Source organism: Zonotrichia leucophrys, chromosome 17, assembly GCF_028769735.1.
Source record: "Zonotrichia leucophrys gambelii isolate GWCS_2022_RI chromosome 17, RI_Zleu_2.0, whole genome shotgun sequence".
Lineage (NCBI taxonomy): Eukaryota > Metazoa > Chordata > Aves > Passeriformes > Passerellidae > Zonotrichia > Zonotrichia leucophrys.
The window spans coordinates 4359339-4381596 of NC_088186.1; the positions used below are offsets into that span (position 1 = coordinate 4359339).

The 22258-nt window shown below is 41.5% G+C and overlaps 1 protein-coding gene across 1 annotated transcript in view; it reads left to right on the plus strand.

Moving 5' to 3' along the window:
• MED27 (mediator complex subunit 27) overlaps positions 1 to 22258 on the plus strand; it is an 85698-nt gene that overhangs the window by 56059 nt on the left and 7381 nt on the right. Inside the window, exons 4-6 of the mRNA XM_064727595.1 lie at positions 1148 to 1241; positions 11888 to 11995; positions 19306 to 19347. Of these exons, the coding sequence (XP_064583665.1) occupies positions 1148 to 1241; positions 11888 to 11995; positions 19306 to 19347 (244 nt within the window). The remainder of the gene's footprint in view (positions 1 to 1147; positions 1242 to 11887; positions 11996 to 19305; positions 19348 to 22258) is intronic.

A 22258-nucleotide genomic window follows, 5' to 3' on the forward strand; every position in this document is an offset into this window, starting at 1 on the left:
TTAGAAATTAATTACTCTGAAGAGTGAGAATTCAACATTTTTTCACCATTATTTAAGCAGATTAAAGGGAAATAATAAGTTGGGGGTTTTTTGGTGGGGGATTTTTTGATTGTGGTTTTTTTTGTTTGTTTTGTTTTGGTTTTTATTTTATTTTTGAGTTTTACTGTTAATCTAACTCAGGCAACCAATTTTCCTTAAGTTTTTTTTCAGAGCACATACGTGGATTAGCATAAAAACAGTTTTATTTATAAATTCATTCATGGGTCTGAGTTTGTAAATGGGGACAGATCAGTGCACAGATGATACAGACTGTCCTGGGAACTCTGCTAAAGCAAATATTTGGATTTTAATGTGTCCAGAGGGGTGGCTGAAGTGGCATGTCCATGACTTGGAGTGATGTGTCCTGGGAAATAAGGTCTCTGTAAGGCTCTTCTCAGTGTTAATGGAGGTCAGTTCTTAATTTGATCCCAGGGAACAGGACAACTGTGTGCCAGCTCACCTTGGCCTGCAGAAACAGGGATTACACCCAGCAGAAAGGATGTTGTGTTACCTTTGTGTTTGATTGCTCCAGAGAAACATCTGGAATTTACCAGCCAGTTTCAGAGTCACCAGTGCATGAAATAAATTGGAAAGATTCAGGGGAAAAAAAAAAAAACACCTCTAAGAATCATCCAAAGACTTTGATAAAACCTTTATCTGTTAAGTTTATCAAAGAGAGAGTAAGGACATGACAGCCTGTGAATTCCTGCACTGGAGGAGTAATTGTAATCATGTGTCCTTCAACCCTCCTGAGGAGAAAGTACAGAAATACCATGGCAGGAGTTTGAAGCTGACAGATTTGGACTGAAATTTAAGAGTGCATGTTTTTAAGGGCAGAGTAATTGATTTTCAAAACAACTTGCAGAGGGCTTTGGTTTGTTTCCTCTTATCAACAACTTTTTGAATTATTGCTTGCATGTGGTTTTGAAAAATATGCAGGTATCAGAGAGAAATTGGTCCAGGAAAGTCCCATAAATAGGGTTAAAAAGGATCATTTTTGAAAGGATAATTCCCAAAAAGGATAAATGTTTTTTAAAAGCACAGTTTGTATAATCTGAGTGTGTGAGAGAGCCCCTGTGTTGATGGTGCTGTGTGCTTTGGTTGGTAGGTACGTTGATGATGTGATCAGTCGCATTGACAGGATGTTCCCTGAAATGTCCATCCAGCTCTCCCGGCCCAATGGAACCTCTGCAATGCTCCTGGTAAGCTGAAACATTCAATCCTTGCGTTGATTTTCTTCACAGGTTGAATTGCTGTCCCATAAATGCAGGGTATTAAAGATTTTTTTTTCCCCAGAAACATATCATTCTTCATTTGCCACAGCAGTGCAGCATCTTTCTTGCTCTTAGGCAAATAAGTGATAAAAATAATTTCCCCTTTAAACAGAAGATCTATTGCTTTATTGTTAAATGTGATTGTAGAAATAGGAGCACAAAACTCAAATATTCTCTGTGGGTTTTGGCAGACTTGGCAATGAGTGAATCCTAATCATGATAATTAAGAAGGAGGAGAATGTTGTCAAGAAGAAAAGAAGAAGGAAACCAATATGATTTAAATTTGTTCTCATTCCTCTTGGGTCAGTGAATTTCTGTTATATGATGAAGTTAAGAATTTGCCTTTGAAGTAAATGAGCAGTAAAGGCTGGATTTGAGATAAACAAGTCCAATACATTCAACTTATTTCTGCCTGACCAGGCAAGATTTCATTGCAGAGGAACCTGTTGTTCACATCCATTTTTACAGGCAGCTGTGGTGCTTACAGCAAAAGAAGTCTTCAAAACTCTAAGACTTTAGGTGGAAGAGGAGTCCATGGTGTGGCAGCTGGATGCTGATTTCCTTCTAGGGAAAGGCAGAAGTCACATATTTTGCCAAATTTAAATAAAACTAGAAAATACACCACATGCACAGATGAAGAACTGAGGCCAGTTCAGTCTTTTCCATCTCACATTTCTCATGGAAATTTCCCTATAGCAACTATTGCTGTGATTATTTTTAATTTTTAAGTATTTAAATTGTATTTAGTTTTAATTAATCAACTGTCTAACATGTCATTATTAACTTTCTTTGAACAGCCACAAATTCACAAGAGATTAAGTGAGTCAGAGGTTAAAATAAACAGCTGGCATTAAAACATTTAATCTGCAATTGTTGGATTCACCAAGTGGAAAAATATATTCCAGAAAAGAATGGAATTCATCAGTGCAGTCTTAAGAAGTTATAAGTCTTAGAAGTTTTTGCATTTCCTCTTAAGCTGACTTTGTGTTTTATCTATTTTGCTGTAAAAAAAATGTCTGGTTTTACTTCCTTACTTTGAAATGCTTTCCATTTTCCTGGAGCCCTTCTTTGCATACTGAAATACCTTCCACTTTTGGTGGCTTTTTGAGGTGGTCAGGAAATAGATGACGTTTTTCAAGACTCAGACACAATTAGGAAATAAGGTAAATTATCTTGGATGTGATGCCAAGGAACAAGGTTGGGTGGTAACTGCAGGAAGTGCCTTTCACCAGCAGCAATAACGGAGTGAATTCCACGTGGCAGTTGCTCTCTAAATCAAGGACATCTTTGTTCCTACAAGATCCCAGCCCCATGTTGAACCAGTGGTGTGCATATTTTCCTTGGATCAGAGATCAAAAAAGATTGTTTTTTAAGTATTTTTGTGTGTGATTGTGTGATGGGTTTATCATTTTTGCTTTTAGCCAGGTTTTCCCTCTTCCCCATCTGTCTCAGTTGATGTTGCCAATATGGCACTTTCCATCTGGCCCTGACTGCTACAAAAGCTTTTGCTGTTTTCAGCCACAGATCCTTCAGTGGAAAAGGTGCTGAGGGATGGGCAGTGTGAAGAGCACCTCCCCCAGAAGGAGGGAGGTTTCTTCAGCACTTGTGATTTCTCACTCTGAACTTAGCCCAAGCTACATCTGGAGCTGCTCCCCTGCTGCAGTGTGGTTTACCTCAGTGCCAAAGGCTCCAGATAATGCTCATTTTATCAAAATATTTCACAGCCAAACTCTTTACCCAGAGTTAATTAACTAACTATAATCTCAACCATGCTCATCCTTGGACTGTTCCTAGCACACCTGGTGTCTTAGGAAGGTCCTTGATGCAAAGGTTTGGTTTTTATAGCATTTTTAAATATAATTTCTCCATCTACCAGAGAAAACCCCTGCATTCATCTTCAAAGGCACTGATAAGCACTATACATATCTTAAAAATATGTAAATTATTGGAGGGAGATGGGGAAGAAGGGGAAATGAGGTCTGGGAGACTCTTTGAAACTCAAGAAACGTTGGGGCCTTTCCCAAATAAATTATCTTTAGGAAAAAGACCCAAGAGAGAAAGTTTCAGCCCCAGACTCTACAACTTCATGTGCACATGGAAATCTGTTGGTGTCCTTAGCTGTAGAGGTGGGACTTGCACCACCAAGATTCATCTGGTGGTTCAAGGAGATTTCTTTCTCTTCAAGAAGAACAAGGAGCTGCTGGAGAGGGTCCTGTGAGTGGCACCCAGAGGATTTGGGGCTGGAGAGGGTCCTGTGGGGACATCCAGAGGATTTGGGGCTGGAGAGGGTCCTGTGGGGACACCCAGAGGATTTGGGGCTGGAGAGGGTCCTGTGAGGGCACCCAGAGGATTTGGGGCTGGAGAGGGTCCTGTGAGGGCACCCAGAGGATTTGGGGCTGGAGAGGGTCCTGTGGGGGCACCCAGAGGATTTGGGGCTGGAGAGGGTCCTGTGAGGGCACCCAGATGATTTGGGGCTGGAGAGGGTCCTGTAGGGGCACCCATAGGATTTGGGGCTGGAGAGGGTCCTGTGAGGGGACACCCAGAGGATTTGGGGCTGGAGAGGGTCCTGTGAGGGGACACCCAGAGGATTTGGGGCTGGAGAGGGTCCTGTGAGGGGCACCCAGAGGATTTGGGGCTGGAGAGGGTCCTGTGGGGGCACCCAGAGGATTTGGGGCTGGAGAGGGTCCTGTGAGGGACATCCAGAGGATTTGGGGCTGGAGCAGCTCTCTGATGAGGAGACACTGCGGAGCTGGGCCGGGTCAGTCTGGAGAAGGGGAGGATGAGAGGGGATCTCAGCAATCCATGTCAGTACCTCCAAGAGGTGTCAAGTCAGTGCCAGACTCTCTTGAGTGGTGCCCAGTGGCAGGAGAAGGAGTTACAGCCATAAACTAAAAGAAACCACAAAAAGTTTTCACTTCAGCATGAAGAAGACCCCTGAGATGAGCTCCTTTGGTTAGGGCATGGTGCCAGTGGTGGTGCCAGGTTTGTGGGTTTGATCTCCTTGTGGGCCATTCCCATGGATCCTTGTGGGTCCCCTCCAACAAGAATATTCTGTGATAAACTTCTTTCCATGGATGGTGGCAGAACCACCCATGGAGGGCGTGCAGTCTCCCTCTCTGGAGACATTCCAAACCCACCTGGGTGTGTTCCTGTGTCACCTGCTCCAGGTGACCCTCCCTTGGGCAGGGGGTTGCATGAGATGATCTTCAGAAGTCCCTTCCAACCCAAACAATTCTGGAATTCTAGAATAATTAGGAGTTGTGTGAGCCTGTTGGTCGAGCTCTGCTGGCAAATAACCCTCGTGCTCAACTGGGCTCTCCCTGACCAGAATCTGCAAATTCCTGTGAGAAAAATGAACTGCTGCCTCCAGACAATGAGGAGGTTTTTTATGCTTCAGATTTACACACAGCAATTGTACCTCATTAGGCTGGATTTATGCTACACAGGCCAAACACATAAATAATTGAAACCTTTCAGAGCTGTGTGAGATCCTCAGCTGATTTTAAAAGCAGTTTATTGTGGCATTTCAAGGTGCTGTTTAATCCCTGTCTTCACCAGTGATTTTTCAATTAATCTTTTAATAGCACTATGTAGAAAATAGACTAAACATAGAATTATATCAGCCCTAATAACTGTGTAATGCAAGATTAATTTCCAGCAGCAGCACAGGGAAATGTGGACTCCTTAAGGTTTTTTGTGAGATTTTGCTGGTCAAATGCCAGGAATTGTAAATAGATAAACCTTATCTTGTGTATTAAGAAAACATTAACTAATTTTTGATGAATGAAAATACTTAGTTTTTTTTCTTGAATGATTAGTTGTATCCTAAATAGATTCTTTTTCCTACTATAGTAATCAAATTATTTTGTGATTGTTTCACATACCTTGTTTCTGTTATCAAAATCCAGAATATTTTTTGTGTGAAACAAATCCTGTGTACAGTTTTTTCATTAATAACAGAAAGATTTTAGAAGGCAGTAAACTTCAGCTCTACTTTTCCAGCTGAGAAATCTGATTTCCTTAGCATCATGTACCTACCCAGCCAGTCCTACTTGGAGAAGAAGCTTATTTTCTTATTTACATTTGGGAACTACTTTTTGTTTAAATTCTTTTTATCCCCAATATTTGTAAAGAACTACTACAGAAATTGCAAGCAGTGGTAAATATTTTTGCAGGTAATGGAACTGTTTTCTGTAATTTGTTTCTAAAGCATAATGATATGTATAAGTAACTACCAACCAAAAAACTGAATTGTTTCTGCCAGACTCAGGTCAGAAATCATGATTTTTTCTTTCCAGGTTATCTTACAAAATTTTAAATTATTTTTTAATTAATTTATACTGCTGTCTAGATTTTTAATAGATCTGTCATATAAAAATACAAAGCAGGTTTTTATAGAGTTTTATTCCTTCTCCTTAAAACCAGACACATTTGCATTTGAACTTTCAGATCTTGTTCCCAGCATTTGCAGCAGGCTGATTGTGTGGCAGTGGGTTGTATTAATTGCAAATAGGCCAGACATCTGTTCCCTGAAACTGAATAATTCCTTGTGTCTCACTGTTGTTTATTAGTGTTTTGCATAAAACCATTATTATTTTTATAAGGAAAATGAATGCTGAAATTTATTATTTGCCCATCAAGAAAGGCACCAGACTGATTTCTGTGCATGAGACCCTGATGTTGGAGATCTGGGAGGAGTGGGGAGGAATTTGCAAAGTGATTTAAAATCAGTATTGATGCTGTATTGATTGGAAGCAATTCAGTGCTGTTGTTTCTAAAACAATTTCATATTTCCAAAGTGCTTTGCAGTGTAATCTTCCTTCCTTCTTTCCTGTTGGATGGTTTATCAGGAGAGCAGTGCTCAGGGATAAAAGCAGGCAGTTCATGGGAGGGGTGTAGCTCTGCTGGTCACCTTTGGTGGCTTGGGCACCTGATTTTTGGGGCTATAGGATGAATATTCATTTAGGGATTTACTGCCTTGGAGTAGCTTGGTTTTGGTGTTGAAGGGAACCCCTGGGATGGTGTTTAAGGAATCCTGAGCTCACAGTGGGACTCGTGACTGCAGTGGCTTCACAGTTTGTGCCTTAAGATGGAGAACCAGCATTTAAAAAGCATTAAAATCAGCATTTAAGGGGCATTATTTGAGAACCAGCATTTAAAAAGCATTAAAATCAGCATTTAAGGGGCATTATTTGAGGTGACATGGGCAGGGGAAGGATGTCTTGAATTAACAAAGTACATGAGCAAGGGTTGGCAAGTAAACTGGAAATATTCTCTGCTTGTCTAATGAAGAATGAGGAAGATGAGGAAGACTCCTTTCCATTGGGAAAAGGGAAAAAAATAGGAAAAAAGTAGATAAAGACTTGTGAGAAATGTCCTCAGCTTTGCTCCCTCCACAGGGTTACTGTGCCCAAAGCTCTCAGGTGTATATTGATATTCCCATGGATTTATATTGTGGAAGATCGCACATCATTTTCATCCTTGTAAAATTCCTGGTGTGCTTTAATTTAGAAAGGAAAAAAGAGACAAAATCCATTTCATCTTGTGTAGCAATGCTGGACTGGCGTGAGTGTTCCCTAAGTGTGACTGGCCACTGGCAAAATCTGTCCTTGAACCTTTGAACAACATTCCTGTGCCAGTTTTTTTGCTTTATTAAGAGAAAAGGGAAAGTTAGTGAGGGAAAAGAGCCAGCTCATCCTTCATATGGTGGGAGCATTTAAAGTCCTTCATTTATGTTGACTTTTTATCAGGCACTATTGCAATTAGGTTAGACTAATGAAAGGTAAATTCCAGCCCTTGCATAAAAAAAGAAATCCGTGTAAAGAACCTAATTAGTATGTTTGTTTATTTAGACTCTAATGGCTTAATTGCATCTTATCTTGCTATTTACAAATAGGCATCATTAAAGAATAATGAGCATGTGAGGGAAAAAGCAGCCATACCAGCAGCAGATGAGACATAAAAAATGAGAGGAAAAAAATCTAGTTGAAAGTCTGTGTGTTGGGGTTTTTTTTAAAACTTTATTTTTAATGCAAAACCTTTTTTTTTTTTTTCAGCATATCTAAATACAATTTCCATGCATTGTACTGATTAGTAAGAAGGATCTGTGAGTGGGAGGCTGAGCTTATGGCTGGTTCCATGGCAAGGAGCAGGTGTCTGGCCTTTTGCTGGAAATCTGTAGCTTGGTTACATCTCTGCTTGGATGTTGCCTTATTTCTGAGGTGAATAAAAAACCACACACACACTTGTGCTCCTTTTTATAGAAGTGGGGAGGTGCCCATGTTAACTGAAAATAATGTTTTCTTTCTTTTAGCTCTGCATTGCAGAGCATCTGCAGCTCAAATCAGCAGCAAATTCCCTGGAATGCTGAGGGGAAATCTGCAGCTTTGGGAATTTTTCATTTCACAAAGTATGGCAGCTCAATGTTGTCAGCATACATTTTCCTGATATCAAACTTAAATAAATTTTAAGAAAGAACATTTGTTAATGTGTTGTTTAAATGGTTGATAAAAGGGCTTTTCACTTTATATTAGTTTCAGGGAGGAGGCAAAATTAAAGGGGGGAATTCAAACTGATTCCTCCAGGCAGAGTTCTGGCATGGTAAATTAATTTTGATCCTTTTCATTTTTTAAACTCATGTGGACCCTGATTTTGACTTACTTGGAAAGGTACTTTCTTCTTTTATAATTATAACTGGTGTTAAATGGGAACTTTTTTTAGCAGTCTTACAAGAAATTATCTAAGTCATTCTCCCTGATTATTCTGTTTCCCCCTCTCCCTTTCTTGGCATACTGTGTCTGTCAGATGCTCCTTGAGATTTATCTTGGTGATAGACAAAATATTTTTAAAACTGGGATATTTCAAGAAGATTTTTATTTTATATGTCTTTGTCAGAAAAGCTGCATAATATTGCAGATTTCAATCAGCTGCCTGTCCTACCTTCTTCTTGGGCTTGCCATTTTAGGAAGCAGGGGATTTATGAATAACTTAACTGTCTGAATTTAGTATACTTTAGTTAAAAGGAAGTTAGAAGCATGTTGTTATTACACAGCCCAAAACAGAAGCTACAGAAGTATTTAACTTGCAACTGTTCCATTTTCAGCTCACAGAACTGTGGGGCATATTTTTTCATTCATATTAATTGAATTTTAAAGTGACCTTGTACATGTATTGATTTGAATTAAAATTTTCTACATCAAGGACGAGTTGGCATATATCCTTCAGGCAAAACATTAAAAAGCCAAGTGCTGTCTTAACAGGATATCGACAGGAGAAGTTGAAATTTAATAGGAAAACTTGGCTTAGAAGGGAAATTGTTGCCATTTTGTCACAATTGAAAGGTATCTTTTCTGAACACGGAAGGAAATTTCTCTCAGTTGGTACCTGTGGAAATGCAGGGACATTTCAGTGCCCATTAAATAGAGACCATCTGGGTGAGTCTGGACCTCCAGGAGAGATCTGCACTTTTGGAGCTTGGAGTAGAACTATCAAATTTCTGGTTTACCAAAGGCATTAGTGTTTTATTACCTTCTTTCAGGTGATCTGGAGGGACACAGCTGCATGACTGTAAGTGTAAATTACGTCCCATACATAGATCTGTTCTGAACACGGCCTCCAAGCAGCCAAAGTGAGCAGGGATTGGAATAAAATGATCTGCTGAAAAACATGATTTGTAAAATACAGCAGAATTGAACAAAAAACATTAAGCCCTGGAAATAGTTATGAATCTTGATTACTGGAGGAAAAAATAAAGGCTATTGCATTTGCTGTGTGTACAATATGGAATGTGCTTCACCCTGAAAATAGCTGTGGAGCAGAGTTGTGGCTTCCACGTCTCACAGCATCCCCCAGTCTGGTGACAGGCTGTTGTTCATTCTTTGTACTACTACCCTCATTCTTTCAGTGCTCTCAAAACCATGAACTGTAATTTCTCTGAGCTGCTCTTTTACAAAACTCCTGCTTCTGTCAGACTTGACTAATGATCCAGTCCTACAGAAATCATCTCAGTGTCTCGATCTCTCTCCCAGCCGGAGTAAAATCTGCAGGAATCTCTTGTCAAAACAAGAGTGGTACAAAAGAGGGAAGTTTTTTGTTTCAGTACCAGAGCACTGTAAGGGCTCATTCAGACAACCCAGCCCAGGTTTGGATTTCTGGGGTGCCTGGGTGCCCCTGTAAAGGGGAAGTGCAGCTCTATGACCTTTCTCAGGAGCTCACTGAGGTACCCAGCCAAAACTGGGTTTCCACAGCTCCTTACACATGTGGGAGACAGGAATTTTGAATTTCTGTGGTCAGGCAAGTTCCTGATCAAGGTCTTGTCCTGGACATTGTGCAGGATGTGACATTTCAGTGCTGTGATGGATTCTGGAGTGGGGAGTGAACCACTGGAAGGGTGTGAAGTCAGATCACCTGGGAAAGGGCAGGGAGCTAATGCAGGAACATGAGTGCAGGTGAATCATGTGGGGAGGAGGTTTGAGGCCAGCAGTGAGTTCATTCCAGCAAGCTGGAGTGCCACACACAGGATTTCTCACTGTATTATGTTCCACTGTTCACTCTGAGGATTTTCAGGAACATCCCACACAAGCTTCAGATCAACCTCAGATTTATTTCTACCTGGCAGCAACGGGAGGTGCTGTGAATGCACAATGGAAAGGGAAAGAGGGAGGAAGGGAGCATCAACTAAAGTGTGTGAAGGCAGTGAGGATAGGAAATATTATAGAGAAAGCTGGGTCTGGGTGTTTGTAGGGCAGCCTTATCCTTCTTCCATTAAGATTTCTTTTTCTTTAAAATGTCTTCTTCCATTTAATTTTGTTATGTATGGTGGATGCCTAGTGTGAATTTATAAATAAGAGTCTGTTCTCTCAGCAGACCAATATCCCACTGAAGTGCCAGTTTTAATAATGCAGAAAAATAAATTGAAAACTGTTAACTCTTAATGTGCTGGCAACTTTTCTCAAAGTTTATTCATTTCCTCATCTTAGCAATTATGACAAAACTCTGTGATTCCAGTGGTGATCAGCATCATAGCTTGGGCACCTCTGGGTAATGACTTTGCATTTCTAACTTAATTAATACAGTGCCAGGTGCTGAAATAACTCTGCCAGTTTTTTGTATATGAGGACCAACTAGACCTTGTTTAAGAGTACCCTGGCAAGATACTGCATTTAAACCAAAATTCACAGCACAATGTGAGGTTTCCATACATGTTCATGGTTCCTGGTGTGTGCATCGCTCAGGCCCTGATACAACTTCCTGTCCTTCAGCCTTTCACATTTTTTTCTTCACAAATTACCCATTCTTCTGACCCACTTTTTATGTTCTTGCAGCATTATGCCTGGCAGCCTGTCTGATGGCTGTCACTGTGTCCCCTTCCTGTTCTCCTGTCTTTTCTCTTGCTGCGAATTTGTCCTGCCCTGCTGGAGTTCTCCCTGTTCTGTGCCAGAGGTTTGGCATCAGTTCTGTCCAGGGTTTGTGGCTCTGTCCTGCTCTGTGCTGATTAAATCAGCTCAGGCTGGGGCTGTTGGTGTTGGAACAAGGTGATGGGCAGCAGTCATTACCAGAAGTTACAAAGGAATAACATCCAACAGATCAATAAAGGTGCATATTGACTGGTTTCTTTAGGTGTGGATTTGTCTGCTGAGGTCAGCAGTAAAAACACATTTGTTTTAGTGGGTGTTAATCTATACAGGATGAAATGTTGGAACACTGGCAGAAAATGAGCTGCTGCTGGTTAGGAAATATTAAAATGAGCTAATTGTTTCTTTTTTATCTCAGTTTTATGCTTTTGTGGGTGAGGAAAAACTCTCTAATAATCTCTGCATAACAAAATACAAACGCAAGATCCTTGTTAGACACACATCTTAACAGTATTGAAGTACAACTTCATCTTTGAAATGTAAATTGATTTTTAGATTAAAATGCCTTCATTATTGCATTTTTGTCAATAATATAATTTAGGCTTGTTTCTGTTGTTATACTCTGACTGACCCTCTGTATTTTCCATTATACTAGTTTTATTCTTTGCACTTTAACACCCTCACAGAAGGAAATTAAACCTTTGAAAATGTAACATTTTTACTTTAAGCTGTAGTTTCCTTTGAAATAGTTTTACATTTTTATTGGACAGAAAATGTTTTCCATTAAACTCATGGTATGCTTTTACAAGCCAGCATTAGGAGAGTCCGATTCCTCTTTCAAATTGTTTTTCTCTAAGTGGACTTATATTGGAGAATATCAAATTCATCGAAAATAATCACATTTGCCCATTGTTTTTGACAAGTTATTGAGTTGTGGTGTTAATAAAATGGAGAGAATTGCTTGGCAGTGTCGTGTCTGCACAAGGGAATTCTGTGAACTCATACATTTTCAGTTGCAAATGAATGTTTGTTTGTTCTGCACTTTATAGCATCTCTCCTCCTCATATCACACACTGCTTTTAGATCTTTTATTTTGGTCTCTCTATAAAATATTGAAAACTGAAATTGCATCAACTTAAGCTGTTAACTCGCTGGTCTTACTAATTCAGACACCACCAGCTCACCCTGAGCCCGTTTGTGTCCCTGTCCTGCTCTTGCCAGGTGACCTTGGGGAAGGTGCTGAAGGTGATCGTGGTGATGCGGAGCCTCTTCATCGACCGCACCATCGTCAAGGGCTACAGCGAGAACGTCTACACCGAGGATGGCAAGGTGGGGCATTCACAGGGTGGGGCATTCACAGGGTGGGGCACTCCCAGGGTGGGGCACTCCCAGGGTGGGGCACTCACAAGGTGGGGCACTGGGGCATTCACAAGGTGGGGCACTCACAGGGTGGGGCACTCACAGGGTGGGGCACTGGGTCACTCACATTCTCTGAAAAATCCATTCTGTAGGAGTGACAAGGGGTAGGACGGTAGGGATAGACGGAGATGAGAGATCTCTGCAGCCAGGTCATGGAACTTGGGGTTTATTGTAAAGGGCCTGGGTGCAGGGCCCTGCTGGGAGCTGCCAAACACAGCTGGAGCAGGCCTGAGAGAAGTAAAGAGAGAGAAGGCAAGAGCGTGGTAAAAATGAGAGAGTAAAAGAGGATAAGAGAGCGAGGTTCCCATTACAATACAATAAATCTTCTGTGCTGAATATTCTAATTCTCACTAACCAATCTAGTACAAGATACAAATCCTATAGCAGTTACATAAAGCCCATAAGAATCATTACATTACCATACTGTGTTACATTTTAAACCCTAAAAACTCCTCTTTGGACCCCTTCTGCCAAGCTGGCAGGGTCTGCTCTGACCCTCTGACTCTGCAAGCAGAGGGAATTGTTTCATCAACCTTCAGCTGGCCACACCATTGTTTTCCAGTTGTTCAGCAACTAAGGTATCTCAAAGCTTGCTTTCATTTCAGTCTCACTTATAGTTTCCATATTCTCAAAATCTTTTGCCAAGCAATCATATTTATAAGGCTTTCCTGTTTCATCTTCCCCAACACCCTTTGCCCAGGATTTTTCTCCTGGGAATCTGAGAAGCCTCAGAGGAAAAGGGAAACAAATTCTTATCTCATTTGCTTCTCCTGTGTTGTGCTCACATGTGGAATGTGAGATTGTTTACCACAGGTGATTGTTTTGTTGGTTTCTGCTGTGAGTTCATTCTTTGGCCAATCAGGACTAAGCTGTGTTGGGACTCTGGAGAGAGTCAGGAGTTTTCATTATTACATTTTTAGCCTTCTGTAAGTATCCTTTCTGTATTCTTTAGTATAGTTTTAGTATAGCATTCTTTAATATAATATAGTATCATAAAATAATAAATTAGCCTTCAAGAACATGGAGTCAGATTCATCATTCCTTCCTGCCACGAGGGGCTCTGCAAATACAATAGGTCACAGCCTCTCCAGCAGCACTGCACTTCATTTCCATCTGTTTTCATGGCAGATAACTGGGATCCCACTGCAGGCACACTGGAAATGCAAAACTGGCAAAAGGTTCAGAATGTCTGCAGAATGTTCCAGTTTAAATCTGTCTTGTTTTGCTTGGGTTTTGCATCCCCATATCTCTGAGTTCTTTCTAAGCTCTGAAGCCTTTGCTTGAATTTCTGATTTATCACCTTAGACCCCAGTTGCTGTGTTCATAGTGTCTGCTGAGAAAACATTTTTGCAGTGTACCAGCACATCAACAGCCCAAGGTTCAGTTTTCTCTCTTCTGAGAGCCATTGAGAAATCTTGGGCTGGTGTTTTTGGCTTGATAAACACAACAGACAGGATCACTGGTAGGTGCTCCTCAAGAATTTGCTTGCCAGCAGCAGCACGTCTTGAACAGCAGCTACTACAGCAAGTGTTACCTGTTTCCACAAGTGATTTATTTTGTGAACAGCTCACCCTGCTTGAACCCTGAGATTTCCTGTGCCTGCACACTCTCCATCTGGCTCTCCTCAGCACATCAGGAGATGTTAACAGGACCTGATGGCCTTGGCTCAGCTCAGGTCTCTTTCCAGGCTGGAAGGGTCTCTGTTCCTGAGACTTCCACCAGGATTCTCTGTTCCAGTTACAGCACTAAATCCCTCCATGTTTCACACTGTCTCTCTGGAGCTTTCTCTTCTGATTATGAAGCCTATTAAAATAAGAAGTTCATTATATCAAGATGAATATTTGGCACCCATAGGCCATGTTATAATGAGGTGAGACTTCTTTTCCTTTCAGAAGTGATAACTGTGTTTCAGCACACAGAAGCACGTTGTGTGCTGACCCAGAGTTCAGCAGCTCTGAGTCTGAACCTCTGTTCTCTGGGAAAGGCCAGGAGCTGAGCTGCTGAAGGAAATAGTGCAGCTCCATCTCCCAGGTGAGACATTCTTCCTCAAAGGGCGGAGGAATGGCCTAAGAAGTAGTAAAATAAAAATTGCTTAATTTTAATTTGCCTTTTTCAGATAGGCAGGTTTAAATACCAGTTTGCCACAGAAGCAGCTGCTCTCTAGTCCCTGTATATTTGCATATAAATACAGAGCTCCAGCAGCAGCCCCTCTTCACCCCAAGTTCTGCATGGAAGTGGAATGATGGCGTGCTGAGAGAGCACTGACAGTGTGTGATGGATTCCCATGTCACACTTCATTTGGGTGTGCTCGTTTTCTCTGATGAATCCAGTTTCCTTTGAAGCTCCCTTGAAATACAATAATGCTATATATGCTGAAAAGCTAAGTAAGGAGTTCCTTTCTGAAACTCAGCATCTGGCACTGGGATTCTGTTGAGCTCAAGGTGAACTCTCCTGGGAGCTGCACATTGTTCCTCTGCCATCGTTTGCTGCCAGGGGACAGCAGGACTTGCCAAGGCCAGCTCTGGGCACGGGGCACTAACCTTTGCCTGCTGTCAGTGGGGAGCAGCTCTGCTCCTCCAGAGCATTGCTGTTAACACCTGGCTCATTTCTTGCTTTAAGCCAGTCTGCAGGGGAGTCTGTTCTCTGCTCATTTAGCTTTGTGTCCAACCCTGGGCTGTGTCATTGCTCCTGCAAGGATGCACCAACCTGTGACCTTTACGTGGCACTTTGCTATTCCAGTGGGCATCCCAGAGATTTTGCAAACCTGAAGGTCTCTGTTTTAGGTATAAATAGGAACATTTCATTTGACTGAAGTAGAATTGGAGTTGGAGCCACTTAAATCATGAGCAAATTTGGCTTGGAAGATTAAATAAATGCGTAGTTTGCTAGTTTTGCCAACTGGAGCACATATTGACAAACAGTGAGCTCCTTTTTTTTTGTCACTAATTAACTACTCTGGTAATTGGAGAATAAGAATTAAGATTGTGCTCTCACAATGATTTGCTTTCCTTATTGTGCCTGCTGGGAATGAGCGATTGCAGTCAGTTAGGAACAGAGTCCATTGCAATTCCTTCCCTGTCACAACAGATGCTGTTGGGAAGGTACTTCAGTGAGGCTTCTGCACCATTCTGCCTTCTCAGTTGCTAGCCTGATAGCATGAAAAATGCACCAGCATTAAGGAGAAACACACCAAAAAAGTAAGAAAAAGATCAGTGAGTATCATCCTTATTAAATAACAGAAATATGGAGAACCCTCAGGAACACAGTGGGCGGTGATAATTTTTCCAGGGAGCAGTTTACACAGTCATTGTTGACTTGGGACTTAGCTTATGTATTCCTAGGAAACATTTAATATTTGTAAACAACAGGGAGATGAGGAATTAGGTGCTAACATGCAATATGGCAATGCTGAAGTGCCTCTTTTCTGTAAGGCAAGCTGAAGAAGGGACACTGGATAAATCTTCTTTGCACTTAAATAACTGGATGAGGGTCTGTTGAGTCACCCTCCAAACTGCACACATTGGAAAGGCCTTTAAATGCAAAAAGCGAAATTCAGTGGAAAAATACTTTTTACAAGTAGAGAGGGGTTTGAGGCAACCAGATGTGTTCACTGGTATTTAAAAAAAGAGAAATGGCCATCTCTGGGAGACTGGTCACACAGACACAAAGTGAGAAATGTACTGTGCACAAAAGAGGCCAAAGATTTCCCCTATGATCAGAACAGTCATCATTTATTACTGAAAATACACTGGTTTTTAGCAAATTCTACATTGCTGGGGAGATAAAAGGAAGAGACAAGTGCAAACAGCAGAGCTGTTGAGACTCCTCTGGTCCTTCAGTCAGGCAAGTCTGGCAAAAAAACCCCAAATCTGGGTTTTTCTCCTGGTGGTGGAGCTGCACAGTGACACACCAGCAGTTACCAGGAAAGCTGACACGGCATTTTCCAGGTTGCTTTATGTTGCTGTGTGCTCACACATTGAGCTGTGCACGTTGACAGGTGCTTACATGAGAGCCTCACGTGGTCTCTGCTGAAGTCTCCCTAAATTGGGTTCTCCCTCTTATCCATTTAAATCCTTTCAAAATTAAGGTGAAAGAGCAGAAGTTTTAAGCTTGCAGTGAGTAAAACAAGACCAGCCATTCTGGGGGTTTTTTTCAAGCTTTGCTTATACAGACAGAATCATTGCATTTCTTGAGTGCCTCATGTACCTCTCTCGTGAATTATTCACAGACCCTGCAGAATGTCTTTGCCAAGCTGCCAGCTGCATAACTTGGACATTTTTGGTGCCACTTTGCAAAAACAATAAGTGAGATCTGGCAGGCTCTGACATGTCGTGGGTGCTGGACCTGCTCACAGTTGCTGTTGCTCACCATCCTAACCCTTCATGTCCACCACAGGCTGATGCATTTTAATTACCCTCATGATTTTAGTGGTGGCACAGTGCCACCCTTAATTTCAGACTGTGACATGCTTGTTGTGCATTGAAATTTAACCATGGATGGTAATTAATTACTAGTGTTTTCCTGATTCCTGACTAAATGAAGCTATGCAGCTCATCTTCACAGGGCAGCTGAGTCATTGATCTGCCAACAAAAAAAATCATATTGGGATTTTTTTGGCATGATGATACCATGATTTTCTTTTGATGCAGAGACCAAGAACCACCTTGACGGGGCATGTGGGCACTAGCCAAATTCCTATTTTGCATCCCTTAGACTTAACTAAAGAAACATAAGTGTCTCTGTTGAATTCTCATGTTCAGGAACTTGGGTTATGTTAATGCTAGGGCTTCATTAATTACCCCATATCAATAAGAAAAGGCAGCTTTTAGCCTCCTAGCGTAAGAGAGGAGAAGAAATAGTGGTATCAAAGGAAAGCTTCAAAGACAGGCAGAGCTGTCTCTGGGGTAATTTCTGATCCCTGCATTCTCACCACTTCAAAGCTGGCTGTGTGTGTGTTTGGGTGAAGGGGGGGTTGAATCTGATTTCTCTAATAAGTGTTGGCACCGGACCTGTTTGATATGGGATGCAGGGAACATTCTGGTTTGTTATCGCCTTTGAAATCGCTCCGCGACCTTCAGCAAACGGCCTCTTGTTCCAGCTGCTGGGGCTGGCTGGGGAGAGGGGCACAGGGGAGAGAAAGCCCCTGTTTAATTCACATGCAGAGGATGCCCTGAAATTGTGCTTTCAGCAGTTTTTTAGTTACAAATGTGTGTCTTGATTGAAAGTGAAAAGTTGAAGAATAATAGACCTATAACGATGCATTCTTTAATCTGCCTCTGCCTTAATCCTCAGTTTCAGGAGGGAGAGGTGGGCTCTCATTTAGGATGTATGCATGGAGCAGGGGCTAGTGGCTTTTTCTTTCTTTCTTTTTTCTTTCTTCCTTTTTTAACATGGATAACATCACGTCTGTAAGACAGGCATTCATTACTTTTTCAGCTTTCCCATCTCCATGCCAACTAATGAACATTCAGAACCTGTTGGACTCATCTTAAAGCAGCATCTGAAGTGGACTTTTTTTTTTTTTGAGCCTAACTAGAGGGGATCACATACTTGGTTTGATCACTGGAGATTAGCAAACCATCTATACATTCCAATTACAGCAACTCTGCAGTCAAAGAAAAGCTGTAAATTACATTAAAACAGGGTGGTTTTTTTTTTTTTAATATACATTAATTTTTTATTTTCAAATGTAGGCCTTTCTAATCTGGAAGTGCAGTGCTGCCTTCCCAAGTGGGATAATAAATCAAGCCTGGGTCAAGGTCTGAATGCTGGTGTTCACAGAGGTTCTTGATCTCACCCCAAGAGCCAGGAAATGTTAGCAGGTTTGCAGGGAGGTGCCTCAGGGTACTGCTGTCCCCATCCAGCCTGGAGAAGGCATTGGGACATTGAGACATCAGCTGCCTTTTGTCTCAGGGCAAGGTCAGCAGTGCTGAGCTGTGAAACATCGATCCTGGAGCAGCTTCTGAAGCTTTAGCATCATCCTGTCCCCTCTGAGCTCTGGGGACCCAGGAGTCACTGGGCAGGATTTGGGCTTGGGCCACTTCACACTGCTGCTCCTACAAGAGTGAGAGCTTTTAGCATTCTGCCCGTTTTTAGCATGGTGAATTAATCACTTGGACTCAGCATCCTTCCCCCTCGCTTCCCTCACCTCCCTCTAATGTGTTTTACTCGCTTCACATGACTTCCTTCATTTCAGACTCTTCTTGTGCCTTTGGAGAGTTGTACTGTCAGTTGGAATGTATGGGCACCTAAGGCAGAGCTGAAATAATCAGTTGTACCAAAAAAAGAGAGAACCCCCTTGTGAGAACACGTGTGTCCAACCCTGGTATCAGGCACTAGAGGAGCTACTCCTGCTTCATAAATTCACTCAGAACTTCTTCTGTCTAGACTGAGATTCCTGAGATTAATGCTTTATCAAACACCTTTCCTGTGACAAGTTCTGTGCATACAGAATTGTTGAGTACACTCGGATCTGTTGGAAAAAAGTGATTTGCAAGTCTGGGATTGATGGAAGCTCCTCTTGTTTTTCCCTGCTGCTTTTCCTTGACAGAGTCTGAGCTGTTCCACAGGGCTGGCTAAGAAAGCATTGACATGTCAGTAGGAATTATTAAACACCAGAGCTAAGAAATCTTAAATTTCATTTTGTTCTTTTTGTTTGTGTGTAGCTGAGCACATGTTTAAGTCATGGATGTATGCAGTTATCTACAACCTTAAATCTCTCTTAGTGTGATTTTTGTCTGCAAATGTAAATGCAGTTTCCTGAGGGATGTTTTATTTAGCCCCAGTAGACCCAAAGCTTTGGCTTAATTCAGCTAAATGCTCTTTGTGTCGTTTGTAACTGAATCACTTACTCAACACAAGACAAGCATAAACTTAATAAAAATGCCCTCATTTTGGAAACACACTCAAGCTGATGAATATTTGCATAGATCAGCCACAACCCCATACAAATGAAGATTTTGCTTTTTTAAAGAGAACTCATTAATTCAACAGGTCTTGTATGTATATTTTTTTTTGAATCTCTGCTGAACTCTGTCCATTCTTCATTGCAATACAAAGGAAATCTTATGTTATTAATTCCCTTTCTTGGATTGCAACAGGTGAGGGCAGGGGGTCAAAAGAGTGAACTCAGAGATGCATCTTTGTTGATCCATTTTCTCTCCAAAGCTGCTTCTTGATCTGTAGTAATTTATAACTTTTTTCTTTTTTCCCTACTGTAGCTTGACATATGGTCTAAATCAAACTATCAAGTTTTTCAGAAGGTAAGTCTCTCATCATTTCTCTCTACCTAAGGCACATATGTGGAATTGATTTTAAATATCTGGGCCTTTATGTTAAATAATTCAGAATTTATTCTTTGTCATCACAACTTGCAAATAGCAAACAATAATCTGTAATGATGAAAAACTGTGAGTAGAAAAGAAGATCACTTCTAGTGTTATTTAATTTGGATTTATTTCCCATCACAGTTCCAGCCCATGGTTTGGAATAGGAAATCAGAGATTATACCACACTAGTCTTAAAATTTCATGAGAAATCAGTTTAAATCTTTTGGGGCAGAAAGGTTACAGGTTCATTTGGATTTTGCTTTGTTGTTTTCATTGGGGTTTGTTGCCTCACATTCCTGAGAGCTTGAATTCAATAAATCAGTGGAACCCCCTTTCCAAAATGAGTTTGGAAATATTTTCCATGGCATTATTTTTGCCTACCCTTCTTCCCACGATGATGTAAGCCAGAGGAGGGACTTACTGGAATGAATGTTGTGCCATAAAGTAAGAGAAGCCTGATGAGAGAATGGCAGCAATAAAAATAAAACTGCTAAAAGGGTTAAAGTGTATTTTAGAAAGATCTATATCTTGCTATTTTCAAGGAAGGGAAGATTTCTCTTTGAAGGCCTCTTGTCAGAATGCTGTAAGTTCACATTGATCCAAGTTTAAATTCCAGTTTCCCTTCCCTCAAGCCTCAGTTCAAGGAGCTGGAGCCTCCAGCTGCTGCTCTGGCTCCTTTCATCCTCCTTTGGAGTTTGTGAAGCAAATGGGGGTCAGGGACTCGAAAGGGTTTAAAAACAGGGGTCACAACTCCGGCATCTTGGCTGTGCTTGTGCAGCTCCCTTCCAGGATTTCTGAGGCAGGCAAGAGGGGAGGATGCTGACCTGGGATATTGCCCTGCTGCAGATCAAAGACAGCTTTTGGGGAGCTGGGTTGCTCTCCCTTCTCTGCCTGGCATTAAAGCGAATTTTTGCTGCAGTTGATTCTTTACCCCGGAGATTTAGTGGTTGAAATATTCTTTCTATTTTAGCATCAAGTAGGGTAATAGAGCAGGAAGTAAAACAGCATTTGTTTATCAGCCTGCTTTAAAGTGATGTTTGCAGTGGAATAAATGTAAGGTTATGGAATGACCTGCATCATCTCAATTTCCCATTGTGCGTGTTTGGTTGTACACTCATTTGGGCATAAAATTGTCCTCCTGGATGTTTTTGTTTAGAATAACTTGCTGAAATTTGTGTTAAATGATAATAAATAATCAGGTTTTGATGATATAATTGTCTATAGCAAGATAACAGAGTTCAGTAAATGTCCAGTTTGCTTAGATGTCCATGTTAAGGACTTAGGATGCATAAATAAGTGGAATAAATTTCCCTTCATGTCCAGGTGGTGCTTTCAGAGCAGAAGATGGAAGAGATCAGTGAGAAAACATAAAATACCCCTCTTCCTGCTGCCTCTGTGGCTGCAGTATGGATAAATGAGAATCTTTCTTCTCTTCCTAAGTTCCTGTTGTCCAGTTTTCTCTTGATAAATACCAAATTATTCATATTTACCAAAAAATAAATCCAACCCAGAAAGACTTCAGGGAAAGGGTGTTCTGTATCAGCTGAACAACTGTTTGTAGGGGGGTTTTATAGTAATTTTATAGATTTTGTTGCTGGCTCTGTCACTGTGTTACCTTGGACACCTTCACCTCTCTTTGGCTGAGTTTCTCATCCCTCAGGCTGGGGTAATATTTGCTGACTTCACAGGAGCTCTCTCTGAATTGGTTGCATAGAGCTCTCAGATTCTTGCCTGAGAAATGTGATAAAAATGGAAGGTGATGGCAGCTTCTAATCAATAGGTGGTGTAGATTGAGCTGATAGTTGAAGAAGTTAAGGCTGAGACCCACGTCAAGTTTTCAAACAGGTGACAGAAAGTGCTGTGGTTCAGCATAGTAAATTCTCTGTGGTGCAGTGCTTGGTTTGATTTCCTCTTTATTCTCTAAAGCTGCACTTGTGTCTATTTGTAATACCCAGGAGTAGTGATTTAGGAGTAGCAAAATGAAGGAAATAGATAAAATAGTGTTACAGAAACTATCACACTCTGTTACCAGGGTAGGATCTGTACTGCAGGATTTTCTGAACAAATGTTTTCATGCCACTAAAAAATCATGAGTAAATGTGTCAGAGCACATCTGAATGTTCTTGAAATGTGTTTCTCATGGCAGTCACCAGTATGGCAATGTAGAAAAAGGAAAAATAGGGATGAGTAACTGCTGCCCCCATGGAGGAGGCTGAGCAGCCCTTTCCGCTGCCTTTAAATGTACAGAAGGACAGGGCTGCTCCTCTTTAAAACCCCAACCAAGTTCCCAAAATCTGTCCTCAGTGATAACACAAATAAAACATGTGGAGCTCCCCAGATCCCTGCCTGGGGGAGCTGCAGTCCTGTCACATCCTCACAGGGTTGCAGCACAACTTTGTAGGACCAGAGACCTCTGATCTTCAATGCAACCCTGTCAAACCAAGCTAAATTTGTCCTGACTTTTTGTTTGCAAACATTGGCTGTGTCAGCAAGGCTTTTCTTTCTCCTGTTTATTAGGCAGGGAACCTGGGTGTGTGTGATTTGATGGGGGGCAGCTCCTGGAGGGCCATTTCTGTTCCAGTGTACTCTCATTTTCCCAGTTCCCTGGAGACTTCCTGAATCTGCTCCTGGGGTGAACAAACCTTACAGGCACTGAATGCAGCAGCAGGGTTAGATCCAGAGAATGGAGCTGGGAAAATAAGAGAGGGGAATGCTCAAAGGGCAGAAGCACAAGGAGCAAAGAAAAGGTTTTTCAGGCTGCCATGTTGGTGTGACATTTAAACTCCACAGGAAGAGCAGATGTTTTCATCTTAAACCTCCTAATTTTAACACCTCATGCCTCTTG